Genomic DNA, 26943 nt, shown 5'->3' on the forward strand with positions numbered 1-26943 from the left:
GGCAAAGGAGCAAAAGGAGGCGGCAAAGGAGCAAGAGGAGGCGGCAAAGGAGCAAGAGGAGGCGGCAAGGGAGCAAGAGGAGGCGGCAAGGGAGCAAGAGGAGGCGGCAAAGGAGCAAGAGGAGGCGGCAAAGGAGCAAGAGGAGGCGGCAGGGGAGCAAGAGGAGGCGGCAGGGGAGCAAGAGGAGGCGGCAGGGGAGCAAGAGGAGGCGGCAGGGGAGCAAGAGGAGGCGGCAAAGGAGCAGGCGGCAAAGGAGCAGGCGGCAAAGGAGCAGGCGGCAAAGGAGCAGGCGGCAAAGGAGCAGGCGGCAAAGGAGCAGGCGGCAAAGGAGCAGGCGGCAAAGGAGCAGGCGGCAAAGGAGCAGGCGGCAAAGGAGCAAGAGGAGGCGGCACGGGAGCAAGAGGAGACGGAAGGAAAGAAAAAATAATTCAGTAAAACAGCAGGAATAAAATAATAGCAAATGCTGGTTGTTTTTGACCGAATGACAGGTTCTCTAACTTATGTGAGATCTATGATTATATCAACCACTTTCATGTAGATAATATTGTGGTCTGTACAATCTCCCATACATCCCCAGCAGGTCATTTCTTTTATCGTGGTGCCATTCAATATTGGGTTATTAAAGTGACAACATAATTCTACCAAGGAGAAGGGGAACCAAAAAAACTCACCAACCCATATGAACGCTGAGCTCAAAGTCAGCGGTTTCTTGACTAAATGCTTCTGTGTTTGGGCTCGTGCAAAAGATCCGTATTTTTGTTCCGACAAAACATCGGATCATGTTAAGACCAATGGGGCCAAGTGTATCCAAGGGGGAAGAGAGAGAAAAAAAAAAAAAAAAAAAAAAATCGAAGCATGCATGATTTGCATCTGTAAATCAGATCACACCTGGCCATGCAAATCAATGGGTCCGTAGAAGAAGAATATATATAATATAAATAAATAAATTAAAAAAATTGAACCAGTAGGATAAGAGATCTGATTTTCATGAAATGACAGAATGGAGAAGATGGAGATTTTTTTTCCCCCATCTTCTCCAAACCTGGGAAAATGGGATTCCACTCTGATTAGCATAATTGGGCCGAGCCTTTCAGTAATCAATATGGAGACCCTTAATGACGTCACAATTTTCCCTTTACAGGGAACTATGGAGCAATCAGCTCAAGTGCATAGGCTCAAACTGGCCTTTAAAAAACAGGTCAGACCAGATACCAGGGAAATATGCCTGCGCCTTCCCATTCCTACATAATCTAATCACACGACTGTATATAGGACAAGCAGATTATTTTATCCCACTGATGCATGGAAAATTATTAAGTGGGGGGGGTTGAGTGTAAAAACATTAAATTAATCGTTCCTATATGAACTTCTTTAGCTATTGGCCATTTTACAATACATTGCAGGGGTTACATGACAGTTCTCAAGGATAATAGTCAGTAAAAACTCTTCGTTTACTCCGATTAGCAATGAGGTCAATTTTATGCAAAAATGCAGAAGTAAAAATGCTAAAAAAAAAAAATGCAATTAAGGGGATTGTCCAGTCACAAGACATTGATGACCCTTTCCATAGGATAGGTATCCGGTATAAGATCAGTCGGGGTCCAACACTTGGCATCCCCATCAATCACTTGCTCCAGGCTCGGGTGGCAGAGGGTGTAAACACTGAGCAGCACTGCACTTCACAGCTGCGCTCATTGTGAAGGGAACGATAACAGCTGCTGGACGCACACCCATCTGATATGGATGACCTATCCCAAATATGTGTCTGGACAACCCCTATAAAAGGGACACAGAGTTTAAAAGTTCCCACAATGAGTTTTTGATCCTTGTGTATTTTCAGTGTGCACAAAACACAATGTCAAGTGGATGGGATTGATAGAAATCTCATGCCCACTGCCCACTGAACACTCAGTCTGATTCATGTTGCTTGTTTTTATTAATAATAATAATAATAATAATAATAATAATTTTATTCATTTATATAGCGCTATTACTTCCACAGCGCTTTACATACATTGGCAACACTGTCCCCATTGGGGCTCACAATCTAGAGTCCCTATCTGTATGTCTTTGGAGTGTGGGAAGAAACCGGAGAACCCGGAGGAAACCCACGCAAACACGGGGAGAACATACAAAACTCCTTGCAGATGGTGTCCTTGGTAGGATTTGAACCCAGGACCCCAGCGCTGCAAGACAGCAGTGCTAACCACTGAGCCACCATGCAGTGCTAACCACTGAGCCACCACAAGACTGCAGTGCTAACCACTGAGCCACCATGCCACCCTTTTAAGACACCAGGACACTGATGATAGGTCCCCTTTAATTAAAGGGCCCTGCACTACTTAAACATCAAAGTGCTGAGTATTTGTTGCATATTTTTAAATATAGAATTCACAATAAAGGTTTGCAACAGTAAATGCTGATGATTCACACTTCACTCAGTATGGTTTTTAAGGCCCTCTGCGCACACTGCGTTTTTACCCGCAGATTTTTTTTGCGTTTTTGCGGCAGAACTTTCTTGAGAAAATGGGTGTAACCTTTCTGCAGACATTCCCCAGCAAAACATATGGAAAAAAAATTAGCTGTGCACACACTGCGTTTTTTTTTTCTTAAGAAAATTCTCTGGAGATTTTCTTGAGAAAAAGAATGAGCATGTCACGTCTTTTCTGCAGCGAACTGCGTTATTCACTCCATTGACTGTAATGTAATCATGAAATAGCGCAGGAATAACGCAGGGAGCAAATTATGTGCGTTTCATTGCGTTATTCCGGCGTTATTCCCGCGGTATTTAGCGTTTTCGAGACAATGTTCATCACTGGCTGCGGTTTGCAAGGAAGTGATGTCATTATGACAGGAAGAGGAAGCGGAGCAGAGAGTAATCACACACATCACACTCACACAGACATATAGAATACACACACACACAGACATATATATATATATATATATATATATATATATCTGTGTGTGTGTATTCTATGTCTGTGTGTGAGAGTGATATGTGTGTGTGTATTTTATATATATATATATATATTATATATATATAAAATACACACACACATATCACTCTCACACACAGACATAGAATACACACACACAGATATATATATATATATATATATATATATATATATATATATAAAATACACACACACACACCATACTCACACACATATAGAATACACACACACACACACACACACACACACACACACACACAGACATATATATATATAATACACACACATATCACACACACACAGACATATAGAATGCACATAGAAATCAAACGGACATATAAAAATAAAAAATTAAAAAAAAAAAAAAAAAAAGAAAAACGTGGGCTCCGCTGTATTTTGACCATCCAGCGAAGGTAAACACACAGCAGCGGCCTGGTATTCTCAGGCTGGGGAGGGTGCGGGCCATGGTTAATGCACCTGCCCACCACAGCCAAGAATATCAGCCCGCAGCTGCCCCGAGAATGACGCATCCATTATGCGACAGTCCCGGCCTGTTGCCGGCTCTTCCAGATTGCCGTGATGCTGTGGCAATCGGGGTAATAACAAGTTAATGGCAGCCCATAGCTGCCACTAAGTCCAAGCTTAATCATGGAAGCGTCTATGAGACAGCTTCCATGATTAACCCGTAAGTAAAGTGAATAAACACACACACGGAAAAATCTTTTATTTTAAATAAAAGCCCCCTCTTTCACCACTTTATTAACCACTCTCAAACACACAGCTCCAGCGTAATCCACACAGGTCCCATGACGCCTGCATCATCCAGCCACGTCTGACACATACTCAATGCAGCCTTGTTCAGTGAGCGATGCTGCAGGGGTAACTACAGGTCATTTCTCACAGTCGGTAATGTGAACACATTACCGCTCGCGAAAACTGCAGTGTATCCTCACAGGGACTCTATCTATTGATTATCTACTGATTATCTTTCTATCCATCTATCTATTATCTATTTATCTATCGATTATCTATTATCTATATTATTTATCGCCGGATTGTGCCTGATGGCGAAAAACTGATGTGTGAAAGCAGCCTAAGGGGGGGGGTTGGTAAAGTAAAAAACTTCTTGAAAGTTTTGTGCAATCATTGCTGGCTATTTTTCTTTAATTTTGCCCCTCATGGAACAAGTTAAAGTTGCTTCCTACTCATGGTCACAATGTTTAGCCCTAACCTTATCGGAACTTACAACTCCACAGTTCTTACAATATTTAATGTAAAATAGATAATTTAATCCTTTAAATAAAACCTGTAGTAGCCAATAAACATGGAAATATAAACCAAAATAGTGTCTGATCAGTGGTGTATTGTTTGTACTGTACATTTCGTTGTACCACAGATGCACATAATGTGAATGTCGGGTCCCCGGAAATGATCATTTGTAGGTTGAGTTCGGTAGGGCAGACATGCATGTCTTAAGATAAACAGGTTCTACCGCATATTCAGGGAGGAAGTGGCACACTTCCTAACCTCGCACCAGCGTCACATCAGGGTGTATCCTTGCTCAAGAGGTGAAAACCCATCTGAGAAGCAGAAAACCTTTACAAGAGTTAGAGCTTGACTTTCAGACGAATCTTCCATTAATGTACAGTCTATAGAACCTTAAAGATGCCTAGAAGCAGGACGTCCGCAATGGCCCTGCCGGCCAAAATCTCCATTCACCCCGAGATAACACCTAGAATGTCTGAAGAGCTATTTCTATCCAAATGCAAATACAAAGTAAAAGAAACTGCCATAACAGTCACAAAATCTGTTTCCTTTGCAAGAAAATACTGGAGACTGACCATCTACCGCTCCTCTTTAATGTGCCCTGCTGCCTTTTCGCTCCATATGTCCTTGCCTTACAGTAATTGATATCTGCTAAACAATTACTTTTTCCTTAACTGATTTTTTTTTTTTCACACTGTAACTTAGGCATTCACAGGAGCCCCAGTTGCAGGGGAAAACAGCCCTATACTGGGCCACATGTCTGTCACAGGTGTGTCATGGTTGACAGACAACCTTATGGTGTCCAGCTGCAGAAGGTCTCTGCATTAGGGTGCACAAACTGCTCCTTGATATTCCATCCTTTCCCTCTGTAGTGTGAATGTTTTGTGTGTCTTGTGGGTTTACTCTTTCCCCTTTAGGACCCTGTGGAGATCTTTTCCTTTCAGCTGCTAATCATCATCCCTCATCCTCTGTGTCTTTATATACCTGTATTTCCCCGTGGTATGTTGCAGGGGATAGAGTTAAGATTCTATACGGTCCTGATTGCAAGCAGCCGGTTTGTAATCATCTGGATAGACGTAGTATGTTGCTGATCTTTTCCCTACGTCATCTTGGAGATAAGTTGTTTATTTTCTTTCCCCCTTTTGTTCTTTAGGACTTAGTGGGGTTGACTAGCGCTCATCCCACCCATTCATTACCTAGGGCCCAGTTCAAGGTTAGCCAGGGCTGGGTATCCTGCTTGGCGCATAGGTGTGGAACCTATCCAGGGATGTCAGGGGAGCCAGTGGAAGATGTAATCATCTGGTGAAATGTTGTTGTACGTATGTTGCTGTTCCTCTCCCTAAGTCATCTTGGAGAGAAGTTGTTTTTGTTTTCCCTGTTTGTTCTTTAGGACTTAGTGGGGTTGACTAGTGCTCATTCAGCCTGTTCATTAACAAGGACCCAGTTCAGGGTCAGCCAGGGCCAGGTATCCTGCTTGGCGCAAAGGTGTGGAACCTATCTAGGGACGTTAGGGAAGCCAGTGGAAGATTTTATCAGGAATCACCATCTCCACTCCCCTAGACACACGATTTCCCTCTTCCGTCCCGTTTTGCTGTTCGCTCAGTATTTCCCCATACCTAGCATGACAATGTCACTGGCAGAGCTGATCTGTGTCTAGCAGCTCTGTTATGCCAGGCAGACATCCAGCGATTATGTGATCGACAGGTTTTACAGGAGCATCTATATACTGCATAGCGCTCATTGAGTACTTTGTAGCTGGTGAAACACGACAGAAGTAGAGATAAACCGCTTCTGTCTTCTCTTAGGGTACCGTCACACTTTAGCGACGCTCAAGCGATCCCACCAGCGATCTGACCTGGTCAGGATCGCTGGTGTGTCGCTACATGGTCGCTGGTGAGCTGTCAATCAGGCAGATTTGACCAGTAACCAGCCCCCAGCGACGCGTGGAAGCGATGCTGCGCTTGGTAACTAAGGTAAATATCGGGTAACCAAGTGCTTGGTTACCCGATATTTACCTTGGTTACCAGCGCACACCGCTTAGCGCTTGCTCCCTGTGCTCCTAGCCAGAGTACACATCGGGTTAACAAGCAAACCGCTTTGCTTATTTACCCGATGTGTACTCTGGCTACGTGTGCAGGGAGCTGGCACTGGCAGCGTGAGAGCAGCGGGCGCTAGTAACCAAGGTAAATATCGGGTAACTAAGCAAAGGGCTTCGCTTGGTTACAGCTTACCGCAGGCTGCCAGACGCCGGCTCCATGCTCCCTGCACATTCAGATCGTTGCTCTCTCGCTGTCAAACACAGCAATGTGCACTTCACAGCGGGAGAGCAACAATAAAGAAACGAACAAAAACTGTGTGTAACGAGCAGCGATCTCACAGCAGGGGCCAGATCGCTGCTTAGTGTCACACACAGCGAGATCGCTAATGAGGTCACTGCTGCATCACAAAAACCGTGACTCAGCAGCGATCTCGCTAGTGATCTCGCTATGTGAGAAGTACCCCTTAGGGCTTTGCAGCTGTATCGGACAGCCGGAGAACTGACCTGCTCTTGCAAGATTGCAGACACCTTAATCTCACGTCATAAATTTACAATGAATTAGAGCTCAGGAAAGGACCAAGAGCTGTAAATTTATGGCACTCATTTGTCATCAGGTGTATATTAAATATGTCAATGTGCATAGACCCAAGATAACATTAGCGCCATGTAAAAATAAAAAACGGATCCAATACTAACGGTAAATATGTTCACCTAGGGTTACGTTAAAACTGCAGGTGAACTGCTCTTGATGTACATGCCGCATACGTATACAACTGCAAATGTAACTTAACGAATTCAGAAATGCGCGTGCACCGCGCCGGTCAGTCTTGTTATTCCATGTATGAGAACTTGCATCTGTAAAAATGGCGCATAATTTATAGGAGTCGCTGATGCAGCACAGCAATAGGCTCGCAGGCCATATTATCAACTACAGATCCAACTTTCCCACCTAGTGGTCTTTATTCAGCCACCGTGATCAGGGTTGAAAATATTCAAGTAGAATAAATCCAAAAAGATGGTAAAAAGTCAATAAAGTGAAGAAGTTCTTGGTTTTACGGTAAGGTTTTTTTTAATTTATTTTTTTTAAATACTTCTTTGCATCCTTGTCTGCAGTGCAGTATTTAGGTGCTGATGACGAACAGCCTTATAAATGACAACAGCGGCCAAGCAACGCAAGACTAACAGCCTAACAGGTTTGGTAACATTACCCAAACAATATTTCCTAACATGGAAACTTCTACAAAATTTCATTTTCATGTAATAAATAAAAAAGGAAGAGGTGCTAAGAAAATAAAAGAAGGGGGTAAAGGAAAATAAATGTCAAGTATTTGCAGCTTCCCGCCCCCCCCCCCCCCCCAAAAAAAATTCTGCTCGAGATTAGCCGCAACCTGTAGCACAAAACGTGCCCAGAGCAGGGAAGACACAATTCTGGAGATTTTAGGAGCCAGTTAGACAACTACAGGAGACAACTTGCCTTTTTAATGGCCTAGCAAAAGTAACTTGCATAAACAGTAACCAAAATCCAGCCCAAACTTTAGACGCCAGTAACAAATTCCTAGGTGCACTGGTCAACCAGACATTTGTAAATTCCTGGCAATGGTGTGTCAAAAAGCTGTGATCATGAGCAATAATTTTGATAAAAACCGCTGTAACGCGCCGCCAGCAACTAGAGCCTCACGCTGTAACGCGCCGCCAGCAACTAGAGCCTCACGCTGTAACGCGCCGCCAGCAACTAGAGCCTCACGCTGTAACGCGCCGCCAGCAACTAGAGCCTCACGCTGTAACGCGCCGCCAGCAACTAGAGCCTCATGCTGTAATGCGCCTCCAGCTCCTAGAGCCTCACGACCTAACGCGCCGCCAGCTCCTAGAGCCTCACGCTGTAACACGCCGCCAGCAACTAGAGCCCCACGCTGTAATGAGCCGCCAGCAACTAGAGCCTCATGCTGTAATGCGCCTCCAGCTCCTAGAGCCTCACGATCTAACGCGCCGCCAGCTCCTAGAGCCCCACGCTGTATTGTGCCGCCAGCTCCTCAGCCCCACGCTGTATTGAGCCGCCAACTCCTCAGCCCCACGCTGTAATGAGCCTCCAGCTCCTCAGCCCCACGCTGTAATGAGCCTCCAGCTCCTCAGCCCCACGCTGTAATGAGCCTCCAGCTCCTCAGCCCCACGCTGTAATGAGCCTCCAGCTCCTCAGCCCCACGCTGTAATGAGCCTCCAGCTCCTCAGCCCCACGCTGTAATGAGCCTCCAGCTCCTCAGCCCCACGCTGTAATGAGCCTCCAGCTCCTCAGCCCCACGCTGTAATGAGCTTCCAGCTCCTCAGCCCCACGCTGTAATGAGCCTCCAGCTCCTCAGCCCCACGCTGTAATGAGCCTCCAGCTCCTCAGCCCCACGCTGTAATGAGCCTCCAGCTCCTCAGCCCCACGCTGTAATGAGCCTCCAGCTCCTCAGCCCCACGCTGTAATGAGCCTCCAGCTCCTCAGCCCCACGCTGTAATGAGCCTCCAGCTCCTCAGCCCCACGCTGTAATGAGCCTCCAGCTCCTCAGCCCCACGCTGTAATGAGCCTCCAGCTCCTCAGCCCCACGCTGTAATGAGCCTCCAGCTCCTCAGCCCCACGCTGTAATGAGCCTCCAGCTCCTCAGCCCCACGCTGTAATGCGCCTCCAGCTCCTCAGCCTCACTCTGTAATGCGCCTCCAGCTCCTCAGCCTCACTCTGTAATGCGCCTCCAGCTCCTCAGCCTCCCGCTGTAATGCGCCTCCAGCTCCGCAGCCTCCCGCTGTAATGCGCCTCCAGCTCCGCAGCCTCCCGCTGTAATGCGCCTCCAGCTCCGCAGCCTCCCGCTGTAATGCGCCTCCAGCTCCGCAGCCTCCCGCTGTAATGCGCCTCCAGCTCCGCAGCCTCCCGCTGTAATGCGCCTCCAGCTCCGCAGCCTCCCGCTGTAATGCGCCTCCAGCTCCGCAGCCTCCCGCTGTAATGCGCCTCCAGCTCCGCAGCCTCCCGCTGTAATGCGCCTCCAGCTCCGCAGCCTCCCGCTGTAATGCGCATCCAGCTCCGCAGCCTTCCGCTGTAATGTGCATCCAGCTCCGCAGCCTCCCGCTGTAATGCGCATCTAGGCACATATACAGAATTTCATAATACAATTTCTCAATACTATACCAGTGCTTTTGAGGGGATCACCTTGTTTATCATTTAAAGGGCTACACAGTGGGGGATATGGATGTTTCTGACTAAATTCTATGTGTTATGACTTTTACTGTGCTGTCATTTTGTTCTGGTCTTTTCCCCTGTAGGCTATTCTATGGGCCTGGAAAAACACCCGGAAATACCCATGTACAAATGTAACAAACAAAAGAATTGTTATAAAAAAAAAAATACTTAAAATTCATTAAAGTGTTAAAAATTATATATACATATAATCTCCTAAAGATAATCTGCAAAAGTAGAGGGAACATTTTTGCATAGGTTACAGTGCACCTGAAAGAAATACAGTATATCTATTCCTTCTAGCTGCCGTTAGGATGCTCAAATCAGGGGCTGTCACTTACATTCACTCACATAGTGACGGTTAGTTTTTGTGATTGTAACCATGGATACCTACGCCGCAATGCCCTGCACATGAGGTAAGAGACATAGCTAATCAGGAGAAGTATACTACATTTCTAATTGGAGGTATTTGCTAATATTATTACTACTACATATTGGGATAGGGTCTTGGAGATGGGAATCCCCCTTTTGGTTCGGTTCCACTTGCGTTTTGCACGGACGAGTGCAATCCGATAAAACATCGGATGGCTTTCACTCTAGTGCAAAACTATGGGGGCAGTGTCCATCTGCGATTGATTTCTCATGCAGAATGAATTGCAGCATGCTGCGTTTGACAGAGAGTCTCGGCTCACGCACCCCTATACAAGTCTATGGGGGGTGTGAAACATCGCACTGCACTCACATGTCATCCAAGTGCAGTGCAATATACGCAGAGATAGGCAGCCGAGGAGATGGGGAGAAAGTGCTCGCTCCCTCCCTCTTCTCCACAGCTGTGATCTGATCGTAAGATCTCATCACCCTCGGCTGTCGCTCGCAGCAGAGGGTCATTAGCATATCGTTACTGATGCTCTCGCATCAGAAGCTAAGTGGAACCGTACCCTTTAACACATTCACACACTGCAAATTAACTGAACAGCTCAGCTCTGATCACTGTGTAGTGGTCGCTGCAGAACTGAAGATCAGCTCCTATTCTCTTCCATAGGAGGCAGATCAGCAGGACGTGACAGCGACCACTACACAGTGATCAGAGCTGAGCTCCTTATGCTATGTGCGCACGTTGCGTAAAAACATGCAGTTACGCTGCGCTTTGTAGCGCAGCGTAACTGCATGCGTCCTGCGTCCCCTGCACAGTCTATGGAGATTGTGCAGGGGCCGTGCGCACGTGGCGTCTAAGAGCGCAGCGCTTCGGCTACTGCCGAAGCGCTGCGCAAAAAGAAGTGACATGTCACTTCTTTCCTGCGCTTTGCCGGCAGCTCCTGCTCTGTCTATGGCAGGAGCTGCAGGCAGAGCGCATGGAATCGGCGCTCACTACGGACATTTCTGCAGCGATCTAAAGCGCACATGTGCTCTTCAGATCGCTGCAGAAATTTCTGCAGGGCTTGTACGCAACGTGCGCACATAGCACTCTGTTCAGCGCGTACATCCGGATGTCACTGGAGGTAATGACACCGGATCAGTGGGGATAGTGGGTCTGATATTGATGGCCCATACACATTAGGCTAAGGTTCGGCTGACAGTCTAATGTGTATGGAGGCACGGGACGACTGATCGTCGGGGCAAGCGTCAATCGGGCTCATCAGATTTCAGACTGCCAATCATACTGGTCTCTAGCAGGGGAGCAGAGATGTCCATCAGAAGATAACAGAGAAGTGCCACGTTTACCACCATCTCTATTTGTGGCTCCCTCAAAACAACATGCGATCGCTGCAGCCAATCAGGTCACCCCTGCAGCCAATCAGGTCACGTCAAGATAATTCAATATCCCTCAATGCAAATGACAGTAGCTCAATCGGACAGCATATGACAGTGAACACAACAGATCTCTGTCGTCAGAGATTAACTCTTTATAAGTCTTCAAGAAAAAAAAAAGCGCCATATGACGTCAGCTTTTTCTGAAATCAGGCTCCACCACAACACGTTTTAAACAATACAGCAAAAAAATGCAAAGTTTCCATTTATATGAAGTAGTCTTCAATTGCACATAGATTATAGTGTAATATTCTGAGTCTCAGTCCACATCTAGGGATAAATTTGCACAAACATATAAAAAAGTATTTAACTAATAGCAATGTATTTGTAAATATCGGATGCTTCACAGATAATCCATACTGGATCCAATATTTTTGTTTTCCGCATCCACAGACTTGAATACAAGTCACATCTAAGAGAGGAAAATCGGGGGCCTAATCTCACAGAATACAGTGACCAGTGCCGTAGTGATCGGGGGTCTAATCTCACAGAATACAGTGGCCAGCGCCGTAGTGATCGGGGGCCTAATCTCACAGAATACAGTGACCAGCGCCGTAGTGATCGGGGGCCTAATCTCACAGAATACAGTGACCAGCGCCGTAGTGATCGGGGGCCTAATCTCACAGAATACAGTGACCAGCGCCGTAGTGATCGGGGGCCTAATCTCACAGAATACAGTGACCAGCGCCGTAGTGATCGGGGGCCTAATCTCACAGAATACAGTGACCAGCGCCGTAGTGATCGGGGGCCTAATCTCACAGAATACAGTGACCAGCGCCGTAGTGATCGGGGGCCTAATCTCACAGAATACAGTGACCAGCGCCGTAGTGATCGGGGGCCTAATCTCACAGAATACAGTGACCAGCGCCGTAGTGATCGGGGGCCTAATCTCACAGAATACAGTGACCAGCGCCGTAGTGATCGGGGGCCTAATCTCACAGAATACAGTGACCAGCGCCGTAGTGATCGGGGGCCTAATCTCACAGAATACAGTGACCAGCGCCGTAGTGATCGGGGGCCTAATCTCACAGAATACAGTGACCAGCGCCGTAGTGATCGGGGGCCTAATCTCACAGAATACAGTGACCAGCGCCGTAGTGATCGGGGGCCTAATCTCACAGAATACAGTGACCAGCGCCGTAGTGATCGGGGGCCTAATCTCACAGAATACAGTGACCAGCGCCGTAGTGATCGGGGGCCTAATCTCACAGAATACAGTGACCAGCGCCGTAGTGATCGGGGGCCTAATCTCACAGAATACAGTGACCAGCGCCGTAGTGATCGGGGGCCTAATCTCACAGAATACAGTGACCAGCGCCGTAGTGATCGGGGGCCTAATCTCACAGAATACAGTGACCAGCGCCGTAGTGATCGGGGGCCTAATCTCACAGAATACAGTGACCAGCGCCGTAGTGATCGGGGGCCTAATCTCACAGAATACAGTGACCAGCGCCGTAGTGATCGGGGGCCTAATCTCACAGAATACAGTGACCAGCGCCGTAGTGATCGGGGGCCTAATCTCACAGAATACAGTGACCAGCGCCGTAGTGATCGGGGGCCTAATCTCACAGAATACAGTGACCAGCGCCGTAGTGATCGGGGGCCTAATCTCACAGAATACAGTGACCAGCGCCGTAGTGATCGGGGGCCTAATCTCACAGAATACAGTGACCAGCGCCGTAGTGATCGGGGGCCTAATCTCACAGAATACAGTGACCAGCGCCGTAGTGATCGGGGGCCTAATCTCACAGAATACAGTGACCAGCGCCGTAGTGATCGGGGGCCTAATCTCACAGAATACAGTGACCAGCGCCGTAGTGATCGGGGGCCTAATCTCACAGAATACAGTGACCAGCGCCGTAGTGATCGGGGGCCTAATCTCACAGAATACAGTGACCAGCGCCGTAGTGATCGGGGGCCTAATCTCACAGAATACAGTGACCAGCGCCGTTGTGATCGGGGGCCTAATCTCACAGAATACAGTGACCAGCGCCGTAGTGATCGGGGGCCTAATCTCACAGAATACAGTGACCAGCGCCGTAGTGATCGGGGGCCTAATCTCACAGAATACAGTGACCAGGGCCGTAGTGATCGGGGGCCTAATCTCACAGAATACAGTGACCAGGGCCGTAGTGATCGGGGGCCTAATCTCACAGAATACAGTGACCAGGGCCGTAGTGATCGGGGGCCTAATCTCACAGAATACAGTGACCAGCGCCGTAGTGATCGGGGGCCTAATCTCACAGAATACAGTGACCAGCGCCGTAGTGATCGGGGGCCTAATCTCACAGAATACAGTGACCAGCGCCGTAGTGATCGGGGGCCTAATCTCACAGAATACAGTGACCAGCGCCGTAGTGATCGGGGGGCCCAATCTCACAGAATACAGTGACCAGTGACGTAGTGATCTGGGGCCTAATCTCACAGAATACAGTGACCAGCGCCGTAGTGATCTGGGGCCTAATCTCACAGAATACAGTGACCAGTGACGTAGTGATCTGGGGCCTAATCTCACAGAATACAGTGACCAGCGCCGTAGTGATCGGGGGCCTAATCTCACAGAATACAGTGACCAGCGCCGTAGTGATCGGGGGGCCCAATCTCACAGAATACAGTGACCAGTGACGTAGTGATCTGGGGCCTAATCTCACAGAATACAGTGACCAGCGCCGTAGTGATCTGGGGCCTAATCTCACAGAATACAGTGACCAGCGCCGTAGTGATCTGGGGGACCAATTTCACAGAATACAGTGACCAATGACATAGTAAACAATTGTTACAAATGTCTATACATAAATACATCTGTCATTTTCACAATATCACCGTTCTGGGCTCATGCCCCCCTCATTCCAACGACGCGCAGTGTTGGTGGTCCATCACCGCGTGGCACTCACCTGATCGGCATCACGTTCATTGACGGTGGGTAGGGGGGTCCGAGTGGACATTGTACTTAGTTATAGATCCACTTTAAGAACAGCATTGGACAAGAGATCGGAGGGGGCCTTGGGAGAGCAGAGGGGGCCTCGGGAGATCGGAGGGGGGCCTCGGGAGATCGGAGGGGGGCCTTGAGAGATTCGAGGGGGCCTTGGGAGATTGGAGGGGGGCCTTGGGAGATTGGAGGGGGGCCTCGGGATATTCGAGGGGGTCTCGGGAGACTAGAGGGGCCTCCGGAGGGGCCTGGGGAGATCAGAGGGGGCCGCGGGAGAGCGGAGGGACGTGCAGTGATCTGGTTACGGGGGGGGGGGGGCAATTTTTGGTTTTATTACTGGACACACAGAAGACAGGTTATATTACAGGAGCCCCCTGTGGTCTCAGTGACACATTGTGAAGGGATAGGAGGGGGTTCTGATTCAGTACATAGGGCTGCCAGGTAATAATGGTGGGCAGTACACCCTGACTAGGCCCAGGTCACTGAGTGGCGCACTACTGCCCCCAATGCCGGACACTGCACAGTGAGGGGGCGCGCAGGTGCCCCCTTGTGGACAGGGCAGGGCAGGTGTCACTCTCAGGTGAGCCGCACACATGCGCACTACGCGCCCTCCTGTAATTGTATCTTCCTCACACCACAGCCCGCAGTAACACGCCCACTTCTCCTAGGGAGTTACTGAGTAATGGAAGCCGATGGGCCGCCGGACCGCACCAAAGGTGTCAGTCAGGGAGGGGGAGCGGGAGTGGAAAGTGAGGAGGAGGGGGGGTGACACAGGTAGATTCTCCCGCCCAGGTCTGGCGCCTCCCCCTTCCCCCCCAGTGCGCGCTGTTGATCTCCCGCTCGCTTGCTCCAGGTGTGTCCCCGCTCTCTCAGCTCTCTATGGAGGGAGGAGGGGGGAGGGGCGCGCACGCATGCACGCACGACCCCGGAGTCACCTGACTAGAGAGCGCGATGTTTCCGGCTCGCTGAGGCTGCGCGCGCATACCCGGACCTGTCCTCAGCTGCACACACGAACAGTGCACTGCGCATGCGCCACCTAGGGTGTAATTACACGAGCAGAAACACTAGATGGCGCTAGTAGAGGCGCAAAAAGAACCCGCCGCTCGGGACTCCGCGTCATTGTCAGGCTGGGAGCACATTGGATCGCATGTTAGCACCATATTGGGGTACACGGATGTTTTGGTCACTTTTTTTTTTTGGGGTGGGGCTGGATATGCAGGATGGACCAAAAAATTGGCATTTTTTTCTTTTTCAATGAGTTCGTTAACTCTTTCACCCCCTGGCGATTTTTCGTTTTATCCTCCCCTACTTCCGAGAGCCGTACCTTTTTTTTTTTTTTCCCCACCAATCTTACCATATGAGGGCTTATTTTTTGTGGGAAAAGTTGTACTTAAGAATAAAACCATAAGCTTTACCACATAGTGTACTGGAAAACGGGAAAAAAAATTCTAAGTGCGGTGAAATTGCAAAAAAAAGTGCAATTGACTAGAGGTTTTGGGATATTTTATTCACAGTGTTCACTGTATGGTAAAACTGATGTGTGGGTGTGATGCCTCAGGTCGCTACGAGATCGTAGACACCAAACATGTAAAGGGTTAACTTTTATCTAAGGGGTTAAAAAAAATCAGAAATTTGTCCCAAAAAGAATTGCGCTTTTTTTTTTGCCATTTCCGAGACCTGTACCGTTCTAATTTTTCGAGATCTGGTGCTCAGTGATGGCTTATTTTTTGCGTCTCGAGCTCACATTTTTAATTATACCATTATTGTGCAGATGCTATGTTTTGATCGCCTGTTATTGCAGTTTAAAAAAAAAAATTGTGGCGACCAAAAAGCATAATTTTGGCGTTTGGAATTTTTTCTCTCGCCCTGCCATGTACCAATCAGATTAAGTGATTTCATACTTTGATGGACCGGGCATTTCTGAATGTGGCGATACCAAATATGTGTATCTTTTTATTATTTTTTTTAACGGTTTTCTTTTCAATGGGGCGAATGGGGGGTGATTTGAACTTTTTTTTTTTTATTTTTTTTTTTTTTATTTTTTCATATTTTTAAAATCTTTTAATTATTCTACTAGTCCCCCTAGGGAGCTTTTTGTCACTGCAGTGTCCGCATGTGGATTTCTTCTGATCAGCAGAAATGCTTTCTTGTGAGTCTCGGCGCTAGAATGCAGCATGTCCGGACCGTGGGCACATACCCTAAGACGCTGCATTTCTGATATAATTGAAATATGCTGCGTCAAAAACTCACTTAAAGGGAACCTGTCACCATTTTTTCGGCCTATAGGTTGCGGCAACCACCAGTGGGCTCTTATATACAGCATTCTAAGATACTATATATAAGAGCCCAGGCCGCTATGTACAACATAAAAAAAACTTTCTAATACTCACCTAAAATGGTGGCTGCGGTGGATGTGGCTCAGATGGGCGTCTTCGTCCTCCGGTGCCGGCGCTGCCTCTTTCGGACATCTCCATCCTCCTTCTGAAGCCTGTGTGCGTGACGCGCCTACGTCATACACACTCGTCGGTCTCGCGCATGCGCACTATAATACTTTGATCTGCCCTGCTCAGGACCTGAATGCCGGCGAGTGTGGATGACGTCGGATGCGTCATTTACCGCGGTTTCAGAAGGACTAAGAGGCGGTGACAAAGATGGCCGAAAGAGGCGGCGCATGCACCGGAGGATGAAGACACCCATCTGAGCCACATCCACTGCAGTGACCGGTTTAGGTGAGTATTATAAAGTGTTTTTATGTTGTACATAGTGGCCTGGGCTCTTATATACAGTATGTTAGAATGCTGTATATAAGAGCCCACTGGTGGTTGCCGCAGCTTATAGGGCGAAAAACCGGTGACAGGTTCCCTTTAAGAACTCATTGTGGGCACACTGATACTTCTATTTATTGACACATTTTGTAGTTTTTCTCAGAACCCTTTTTGAGACAGTTGAGATCTTGTAACGTCCTTGTGAGCATCATATTGCCCCTACTCCAGAGGTGGACATATCACTGGTGCAGGCTATGTGCCCACACAGGGGCCCAAGAGGTAGGGGGTCCACTTTTTAACTCCAAAGTGGGTAGAATTGTGCATTTTGATGAGCTATTAGACCACATACTGTGGGCTGTCATCACATTATTCTGTGTTCACATGTCTGGTTCTCTTCCGTCTGTAACGGATTCAGTATTTAAAAAAAAATGGGATCCTTTAGAAATGGTGCAAAAAAGGAAAACATCCATTAAAGAGGTTGTCCACTGCAAAGCATAGTGGCCACATCAATGTAAAGCTGAGACAGAAGGCTTTTTGTAAATACCTTCTGTTGTCCATTCTGCCTCTGATCTGCGCTACCGTTGTCCGTTCATCCCCCATCATGTGACCCGGGCTGCTGTGACCTCTGATGTCCAGTAATATCACGTCAACTTCCGGAATTGGAAGGTGACTCGGTATCACGAGGCGGGACCCAGTGTCCGTGAATGACTGGGCTGTGGGCGGAGTTTCACCACTCGTCACAGCCCAGCATCGCTCGTGCTTGCGGCGCTCTGCGGTGAAGGAGAGAGTGTGCGAGATGCTGTGCTGTGATGTGATGTGTGATGAAACTCCGCCACAGCCCTGTCACTCACAGAGACTGGGTCCTGCCTCGGTGATGCCGAGCCAACTTCCAATTTCGGAAGTTGACATGATATCACCAGACATCAGAGGTCACTGTAGCCCGGATCAGTGCCGCGATTGCGCCGCTCACAGGCAAAATGGACATCAGAAGGTATTTAGAAAAAGCCTTCTGTCTCAGCTTTACATCGATGTGGTCACTTTGCTTTGTAGTGGAACACCCCTTTAAGATCCATTTCCTATAGTCTTCAATATAAAAAATAAATAAACTCAATTGCTATCCATTTTTTATGGCTGGATAAAAAAAAAATTGGGCAGAGTTCGGTTTATATCCAGCTATAAAACGGATAGCAGACGAAAAGACACTTCCCATTCAAATGCGTGGATCCCATATTGGGATTTTTTATTTCCATTTTAGTATCCCAAAACATATAGAAATAATTGATAAACATGTGAACAGAGCCTTAGACACCAGGCAAAGGTATCCATACCAGAGGCGGACATATCATTGGGGCGCATGAGGTCAGGGGGCCATTTGTGCCTCCAAAAGTAGGTGCAATTTTGCATTTTTATGGGTTGCAAATGGCCCATAAACTGTTCTAGCACAAGATCCATCTTCTGTCTATTTCCACCAGTGATCCATACAGCAAATATACCATCACTTATAGCCTAATACAACACATAGGATACATTTATATAGTGGAACATGTCTCTACATCATCAGTACAGCTCTAGCCAGTATGCCCCAATCTATCCAGAATACATTCATATCTTTCCATGGTATTTGTCAGTGAGAAAAGTATTCTGACAAGTTCTACAAACTTTTAGCCATCACCTTATATTATTTGTAGGTATTATCTCCCAAGACTCCTTTTTAAAATGGTCATTTAACTCACCTCATACAGGACCGGCGGAGACCCCGGACAGAGGCATGTTAGCCACTTACACCTGTGGGTGTGAAACCATCTTCTTTGGGACATGATGGATCCTGTGTGTTTCTGTCTCAGACTTCCAAGAAGACTCTGGTCTGGTGTCTGGAGGAGATGGAAGATGATCACATGCACAAGCCAGGACGGGCACACGAGCACATTTACATGTATGCATGACAATCCACTGATCTTATTAGCTAAAGTGATTTTACACATCTGCAAGCTATGTCACATTTCCAGTACACCTGATTATGACTATGGTATAATGCAGCTAGTATGCCTGGCAGCAATGGCTATCAGTTTATTATTTATTATATGACTATGCATCATGGCAGAAGCAACAGTGTGATGTAACGGTCGGTATCTGAAACATTGTAGCAGCAGTCAATACACACGCTACAATAAGAAACAATGATCAGACGTACTGAGCCCCTGTGCCTCCTATCCATTCAGCAGTGGTACTGAGTCCCCGTGCCTCCTATCCATCCAGCAGTGGTAGTGAGCCCCTGTGTCTCCTATCCATCCAGCAGTGGTAGTGAGTCCCTGTGCCTCCTATCCATCCAGCAGTGGTAGTGAGCCCCTGTGTCTCCTATCCATCCAGCAGTGGTAGTGAGCCCCTGTGTCTCCTATCCATCCAGCAGTGGTAGTGAGCCCCTGTGTCTCCTATCCATCCAGCAGTGGTAGTGAGCCCCTGTGTGCCTCCTATCCATCCAGCAGTGGTAGTGAGTCCCCGTGCCTCCTATCCATCCAGCAGTGGTAGTGAGCCCCTGTGCCTTCTATCCATCCAGCAGTGGTAGTGAGCCCCTGTGCCTCCTATCCATCCAGCAGTGGTAGTGAGCTCCTGTGCCTCCTATCCATCCAGCTGTGGTAGTGAGTCCCTGTGTGCCTCCTATCCATCCAGCAGTGGTAGTGAGCTCCTGTGCCTCCTATCCATCCAGCAGTGGTAGTGAGCCCCTGTGTCTCCTATCCATCCAGCAGTGGTAGTGAGTCCCCGTGCCTCCTATCCATCCAGCAGTGGTAGTGAGTCCCCGTGCCTCCTATCCATCCAGCAGTGGTAGTGAGCCCCTGTGCCTTCTATCCATCCAGCAGTGGTAGTGAGCCCCTGTGCCTCCTATCCATCCAGCAGTGGTACTGAGTCCCTGTGCCTCCTATCCATCCAGCAGTGGTAGTGAGCCCCTGTACCTCCTATCCATCCAGCAGTGGTACTGAGTCCCTGTGCCTCCTATCCATCCAGCAGTGGTAGTGAGCCCCTGTGCCTCCTATCCATCAGCAGTGGTACTGAGTCCCTGTGCCTCCTATCCATCCAGCAGTGGTAGTGAGCCCCTGTACCTCCTATCCATCCAGCAGTGGTACTGAGTCCCTGTGCCTCCTATCCATCCAGCAGTGGTAGTGAGCCCCTGTACCTCCTATCCATCCAGCTGTGGTAGTGAGCCCCTGTGTCTCCTATCCATCCAGCAGTGGTACTGAGTCCCTGTGCCTCCTATCCATCCAGCAGTGGTAGTGAGTCCCTGTGCCTCCTATCCATCCAGCAGTGGTAGTGAGTCCCTGTGCCTCCTATCCATCCAGCAGTGGTAGTGAGTCCCTGTGCCTCCTATCCATCCAGCAGTGGTAGTGAGTCCCTGTGCCTCCTATCCATCCAGCAGTGGTAGTGAGTCCCCGTGCCTCCTATCCATCCAGCAGTGGTAGTGAGTCCCTTTGCCTCCTATCCATCCAGCAGTGGTAGTGAGCCCCTGTGCCTCCTATCCATCCAGCAGTGGTAGTGAGTCCCTGTGCCTCCTATCCATCCAGCAGTGGTAGTGAGTCCCCGTGCCTCCTATCCATCCAGCAGTGGTAGTGAGCCCCTGTGCCTCCCATCCATCCTGCTGTGGTTGTGAGCCCCTGTGTCTCCTATCCATCCAGCAGTGGTAGTGAGTCCCTGTGCCTCCTATCCATCCAGCAGTGGTAGTGAGCCCCTGTGTCTCCTATCCATCCAGCTGTGGTAGTGAGTCCCTGTGCCTCCTATCCATCCAGCAGTGGTAGTGAGTCCCTGTGCCTCCTATCCATCCAGCAGTGGTAGTGAGTCCCTGTGCCTCCTATCCATCCAGCTGTGGTAGTGAGTCCCTGTTCCTCCTATCCATCCAGCAGGGGTAGTGAGTCCCCGTGCCTCCTATCCATCCAGCAGTGGTGGTGAGTCCCTGTGTCTCCTATCCATCCAGCAGTGGTAGTGAGTCCCCGTGCCTCCTATCCATCCAGCAGTGGTGGTGAGTCCCTGTGTCTCCTATCCATCCAGCAGTGGTAGTGAGTCCCCGTACCTCCTATCCATCCAGCAGTGGTAGTGAGTCCCTGTGTCTCCTATCCATCCAGCAGTGGTAGTGAGTCCCCGTGCCTCCTATCCATCCAGCAGTGGTAGTGAGTCCCTGTGTCTCCTATCCATCCAGTTGTGGTAGTGAGTCCCCTTGCCTCCTATCCATCCAGCAGTGGTGGTGAGTCCCTGTGCCTCCTATCCATCCAGCAGTGGTAGTGAGTCCCCGTGCCTCCTATCCATCCAGCAGTGGTAGGGAGCCCCTGTGCCTCCTATCCATCCAGCTGTGGTAGTGAGTCCCCGTGCCTCCTATCCATCCAGCTGTGGTAGTGAGTCCCCGTGCCTCCTATCCATCCAGCAGTGGTGGTGAGCCCCCGTGCCTCCTATCCATCCAGCAGTGGTGGTGAGCCCCTGTGCCTCCTATCCATCCAGCAGTGGTGGTGAGCCCCTGTGCCTCCTATCCATCCAGCAGTGGTGGTGAGCCCCTGTGCCTCCTATCCATCCAGCAGTGGTGGTGAGCCCCTGTGCCTCCTATCCATCCAGCAGTGGTGGTGAGTCCCTGTGCCTCCTATCCATCCAGCAGTGGTAGTGAGTCCCCGTGCCTCCTATCCATCCAGCTGTGGTAGTGAGTCCCCGTGCCTCCTATCCATCCAGCTGTGGTAGTGAGTCCCCGTGCCTCCTATCCATCCAGCAGTGGTGGTGAGCCCCTGTGCCTCCTATCCATCCAGCAGTGGTGGTGAGCCCCTGTGCCTCCTATCCATCCAGCAGTGGTGGTGAGTCCCTGTGCCTCCTATCCATCCAGCAGTGGTAGTGAGTCCCCGTGCCTCCTATCCATCCAGCAGTGGTAGTGAGCCCCTGTGCCTCCTATCCATCCAGCAGTGGTAGTGAGTCCCCGTGCCTCCTATCCATCCAGCTGTGGTAGTGAGTCCCCGTGCCTCCTATCCATCCAGCTGTGGTAGTGAGTCCCCGTGCCTCCTATCCATCCAGCAGTGGTGGTGAGCCCCTGTGCCTCCTATCCATCCAGCAGTGGTGGTGAGCCCCTGTGCCTCCTATCCATCCAGCAGTGGTGGTGAGCCCCTGTGCCTCCTATCCATCTAGCAGTGGTGGTGAGCCCCTGTGCCTCCTATCCATCCAGCAGTGGTGGTGAGCCCCTGTGCCTCCTATCCATCCAGCAGTGGTGGTGAGCCCCTGTGCCTCCTATCCATCCAGCAGTGGTGGTGAGCCCCTGTGCCTCCTATCCATCCAGCAGTGGTGGTGAGTCCCTGTGCCTCCTATCCATCCAGCAGTGGTGGTGAGTCCCCGTGCCTCCTATCCATCCAGCTGTGGTAGTGAGTCCCCGTGCCTCCTATCCATCCAGCTGTGGTAGTGAGTCCCCGTGCCTCCTATCCATCCAGCAGTGGTGGTGAGCCCCTGTGCCTCCTATCCATCCAGCAGTGGTGGTGAGCCCCTGTGCCTCCTATCCATCCAGCAGTGGTGGTGAGTCCCTGTGCCTCCTATCCATCCAGCAGTGATAGTGAGTCCCCGTGTCTCCTATCCATCCAGCAGTGGTAGTGAGCCCTTGTGCCTCCTATCCATCCAGCTGTGGTAGTGAGTCCCCGTGCCTCCTATCCATCCAGCTGTGGTAGTGAGTCCCCGTGCCTCCTATCCATCCAGCAGTGGTAGTGAGCCCCTGTGCCTCCTATCCATCCAGCAGTAGTAGTGAGTCCCCGTGCCTCCTATCCATCCAGCAGTGGTGGTGAGCCCCTGTGCCTCCTATCCATCCAGCAGTGGTGGTGAGCCCCTGTGCCTCCTATCCATCCAGCAGTGGTGGTGAGCCCCTGTGCCTCCTATCCATCCAGCAGTGGTGGTGAGCCCCTGTGCCTCCTATCCATCCAGCAGTGGTGGTGAGTCCCTGTGCCTCCTATCCATCCAGCAGTGGTAGTGAGTCCCTGTGCCTCCTATCCATCCAGCAGTGGTAGTGAGCCCCTGTGCCTCCTATCCATCCAGCTGTGGTAGTGAGCCCCTGTGTCTCCTATCCATCCAGCAGTGGTAGTGAGTCCCAGTGCCTCCTATCCATCCAGCAGTGGTAGTGAGTCCCCGTGCCTCCTATCCATCCAGCAGTGGTAGTGAGTCCCCGTGCCTCCTATCCATCCAGCAGTGGTGGTGAGCCCCTGTGCCTCCTATCCATCCAGCAGTGGTGGTGAGCCCCTGTGCCTCCTATCCATCAGCAGCAGGTTCTCTCAACTCATTATTAAGGGACATTAAGGGGATATGTCTCATCTTATTTTTGTGGAAAGATTGGACAACCGCATATAGGAAGGCAGTCATAGACCGAAATGATTGGATCAACAAGACAAACATTCATATATTTCATAAGGAGAGTAATGTTTGGGAAGAAAACGGTCAATAGCTGTCTGGCTCCGTTCCCACCATGAGTGCTTGGTCAGTTTTTGATGTTGCAGAATTTCTGCACCTATTATGTAAACTAGGTTAAAAATGAGTTATTACATGTAAAATGCTTCAGAAAATGTGCCTTCTATATGGATTTTTCTAGACATTTATTTATTATTATTATTATTATGATGATAATAATAATTATTATTGCATTGTTTCTTTTTTTGTTTCTTTTTTTTGTTTGCATCTTCTGTAACTGTTTTGTAAAATTTTTTTAGTCTTTTTTTGTGGGCATTTTTTTATTTATTTTTTTGAAAGTCCTTTAAAGGGAATCTGTCACAGGGTTTTTGCTCCTCCATTTGTAGAGACAGAGACCCTGATTCCAGCGGTGTCACTTACTGAGCTGTTTACTGTAATTTTGATAAAATCAATGTTTTCTCTGCCGTGGATCTAGCTGTTATACAGAGCTCATGAATATGCTGGACTACCTGCAGCACACCAAGTAGTCCTGTAATGGTAATCTACTGCTGAATAATCATTGATTTTATCTAAACTACACCTAGCAGCCCAGTAAGTGACACATCGCTGGAATCAGAATATCTGCCTCTACGTTATGCTGCTCTCAGATTAGGTGGCAAAAACCTGGTGACAGATTTCTTTAAGCAATTAATAAAATGCTGGCCATTTAATTAAAAAAAAAACAAAACTAAAAATGCTTCTAATAAATCCTGTAGAGTAGACTGTGAGCCCTCGCGGGCAGGGTCCTCTCTCCTCCTATACCAGTCTGTTTGTATTGTTAATGATTGTTGTACTTGTTTGTTATGTATACCCTTTTCACTTGCAAAGCGCCATGGAATAAATGGCGCTAAAATAATAAACAATAATAATAAAAAAAACAACTCTCCAAAATATGTGTTGTCTTTCCATTGCTTTCTTTTGAAAAATGTCAAGTGACTTCATAGCGGAAAATGCCTTAAACCACCACAGTGTTTTGTTTTGGTTTATTTTAGTGTTGGAGGGTGCTTCAAATCTAAGCCCCCTGTGACATACTCACCTTACAGCAGCATCACCTTTTACTGACGCCACTCCAGTCCTGCGGCACCATCTTGTGACAGTAACGTTTGACTGGCCGGAAGTCAGAAGTTAAGTCACAAGCGCTCAAAGCAAATCTATAAGAGCCAGAACGAGGCTCTCATAGACTTGTATTGAGTTGTGGCCTCCAACAAGCTCCATGGCAGACTGGATCTGCCGGCAGATCACAAATCCCCAGAGACCATCCAGAGCTATACTGGAAAAAGATACCTATAGCGGCAGCTTATCTCCACTGAAAACAAAGGGATCGACAAAAAAACCCTCTACCCTCGATCTGTTGGCAGAGGGTTGGGAGATTGCTTACCCATTGGATGGCCAACCAGTGCAGATGAAATTGGATTCGGCTGACTTTCATCTAATGTGTCTGGGAGTCATTAGAGTAAATAAGGGTATGTTTTCAGAAGACATATGGAAGTACAAAGTATTGTAACTTGAGAACACAATTTTTTGGACAACAGAATTGGTTCCAAAATTACCAAAATCAAAGATGAGCGAACTCGTTGAAATTCGGTTCGGCAGGTTCAGCCGGACTTTAGATAATGTTCGGTTCAGGACCCGGACTTGATCTGATCCCCAATGGAAGTCACTAATTGGGCAGTTCGACTCTCCGCCTGCATATAACCAGCCATAAACAGATCACTTCCGGGAGAGGAAGGGCGGAATATTTCCTTTTTTTTTTATGGTGCACAATGTGGCGCCCTGGACAAGCCAGGTCGTCACAGAACTACACCAACACACCCCACACCCCGGCTAGGCACACCGAAGTCAAACAAAAATCCTTGTTGCCTCCCTCCAGGGGCTGATGTCCACACCAGGGGGTGGGCCAGGCTGTTGGCCCCACCCACCGAGGAGTTCACAGTCCTGGAGGCGGGAAAAGGAAGAAGAGAGATAGAGTTTAGAGTTTGAAGTGAGAGCAGTAAAGTGGTAGAGGAGCAGACTGAAGGCGGTCCGGGTATGTGGCCCGGACAGTACAGCAAGGTTGGCAGACGGTGGTGACCGTCTGCAGGAGAGGCCGATTAGAGTGAGCCGTAAGGACCGTGGACAGGCGGTGGCCCGGCGGTACCGGACCGGTGAACAAAGAGAAGCCAGCACCATCCGGCAGGGGCTTACGGACCCCGACAAGGCTAGGAGTTGCCGTTGAATTTGTCAAATCCGTTAGCGAAGGGAACCTCCGGGGTTTCCCAGCAGTCAAGACCCGAGTGAAGGCAACCGCTCAAACCGTAGAGGGAAACACAGTCACCGCCAAGGCTAAAGTTCCCAGGGCCAGAGCCTGCGGGCAAAAGGGGCTCCTTCAGCACCCATCCAAGCTGGGGAGCGGGTTACCGGTGGGAAGCCATTGGAACCGTTACACTACACAGGTGCAGGGAAAGGCAGTCACCATCAACCTGCCGGGAGGAGAAACACCGCAGACGTCTGTGGGACCCGTCCATCCAGCCGTTTGTTTTACCGGAGACTTTGCATTCGTCATTGGCTGAGTGAGTACCACCGTGCCGTGCGGCACAGCGCTGCCCCCATGACCCTGCACCTCACCAGGCCCCGTAACCCGCCTGCCATCCATCCCTACCCCTCACCGGGCCCCGGGACAACCAACCCCCTACCCACGGAGGGGAGAACCAACATCCAAGCTGCTCCCTGTCATCGCTCCCGGGATCCCCGTCCAGAGCAGCGGTGGTGTCACCAATCTCACCACAACCGTGGGTGGCGTCACGGACAATATCCCTAAACCCAAACCACCCCCCTTTCACTCACGGGCGAGGAACGCCGCTCGAGTCCCCGGGATCCGGCCCACCGCTCGAGCCACCACCGAGTAGCAGCAGCGGCCGGACCCGAGCAGTGGGTGAACGCAGCGTCCCCTCCTCCGCCCGCGACACACTACACTTGATAACGCTGTTGTCACGCTAGGTACAGGGAAGTACCAAGCAAACAGCAGAAGGGAAACCCTGTGTCTAGGGAAGGAGGAGATGGTAACCCCTGACCAAACCTACTGCTGGTCCCGGGGTCCATCGCCACCCTAGATAGTTTCTAGATTGGTTTCACATCTATGCGCCGAGCAGGATACCTGACCCTAGATATCCCTAGTGCTGTAACCTAAATAGAGAACGGATGGGATGAGCTCTTTGTCAACCTCACTAAACAGCAGAGAAGACACAAGAGGACACACGGGAGGAAAATGCATGAACTACTTATCATTAGATGACTCAGGTAGAAGTTCAGCAAAGTTTCAGCAACAATACCACAGATGAGAGCAAGCCACCTGCTTGCAACCAGAGTTTGACTGAACTGAATAATGCAATACTGCAAGCGGCCCGCCCTGGGTAGAGCACTCAGCATACCCAAGCACAGCTATGCCCAAATGAGTGGTTTGCATGTGTAAAGCACCCAAACTCTGAACTCAAACACTGATCTCTTTGTAGAGTCCATGTTCAGTACAAACACCGAACTTGACTTTTCAGGTTCGC

At 49.3% G+C, this 26943-nt stretch overlaps 1 protein-coding gene across 1 annotated transcript in view; it reads right to left on the reverse strand.

The window, feature by feature from the left end:
- The window catches only part of MARK2 (microtubule affinity regulating kinase 2), a 227280-nt gene extending 212174 nt beyond the window's left edge, over window positions 1-15106 (reverse strand). Inside the window, exon 1 of the mRNA XM_075326656.1 lies at window positions 14173-15106. Within this exon, the coding sequence (XP_075182771.1) occupies window positions 14173-14223 (51 nt within the window). The 5' untranslated portion in view covers window positions 14224-15106. The remainder of the gene's footprint in view (window positions 1-14172) is intronic.
- Window positions 15107-26943: the final 11837 nt, after the last annotated feature.

The sequence above is a fragment of the Anomaloglossus baeobatrachus genome, chromosome 10, assembly GCF_048569485.1.
Source record: "Anomaloglossus baeobatrachus isolate aAnoBae1 chromosome 10, aAnoBae1.hap1, whole genome shotgun sequence".
NCBI classification, from domain to species: domain Eukaryota; kingdom Metazoa; phylum Chordata; class Amphibia; order Anura; family Aromobatidae; genus Anomaloglossus; species Anomaloglossus baeobatrachus.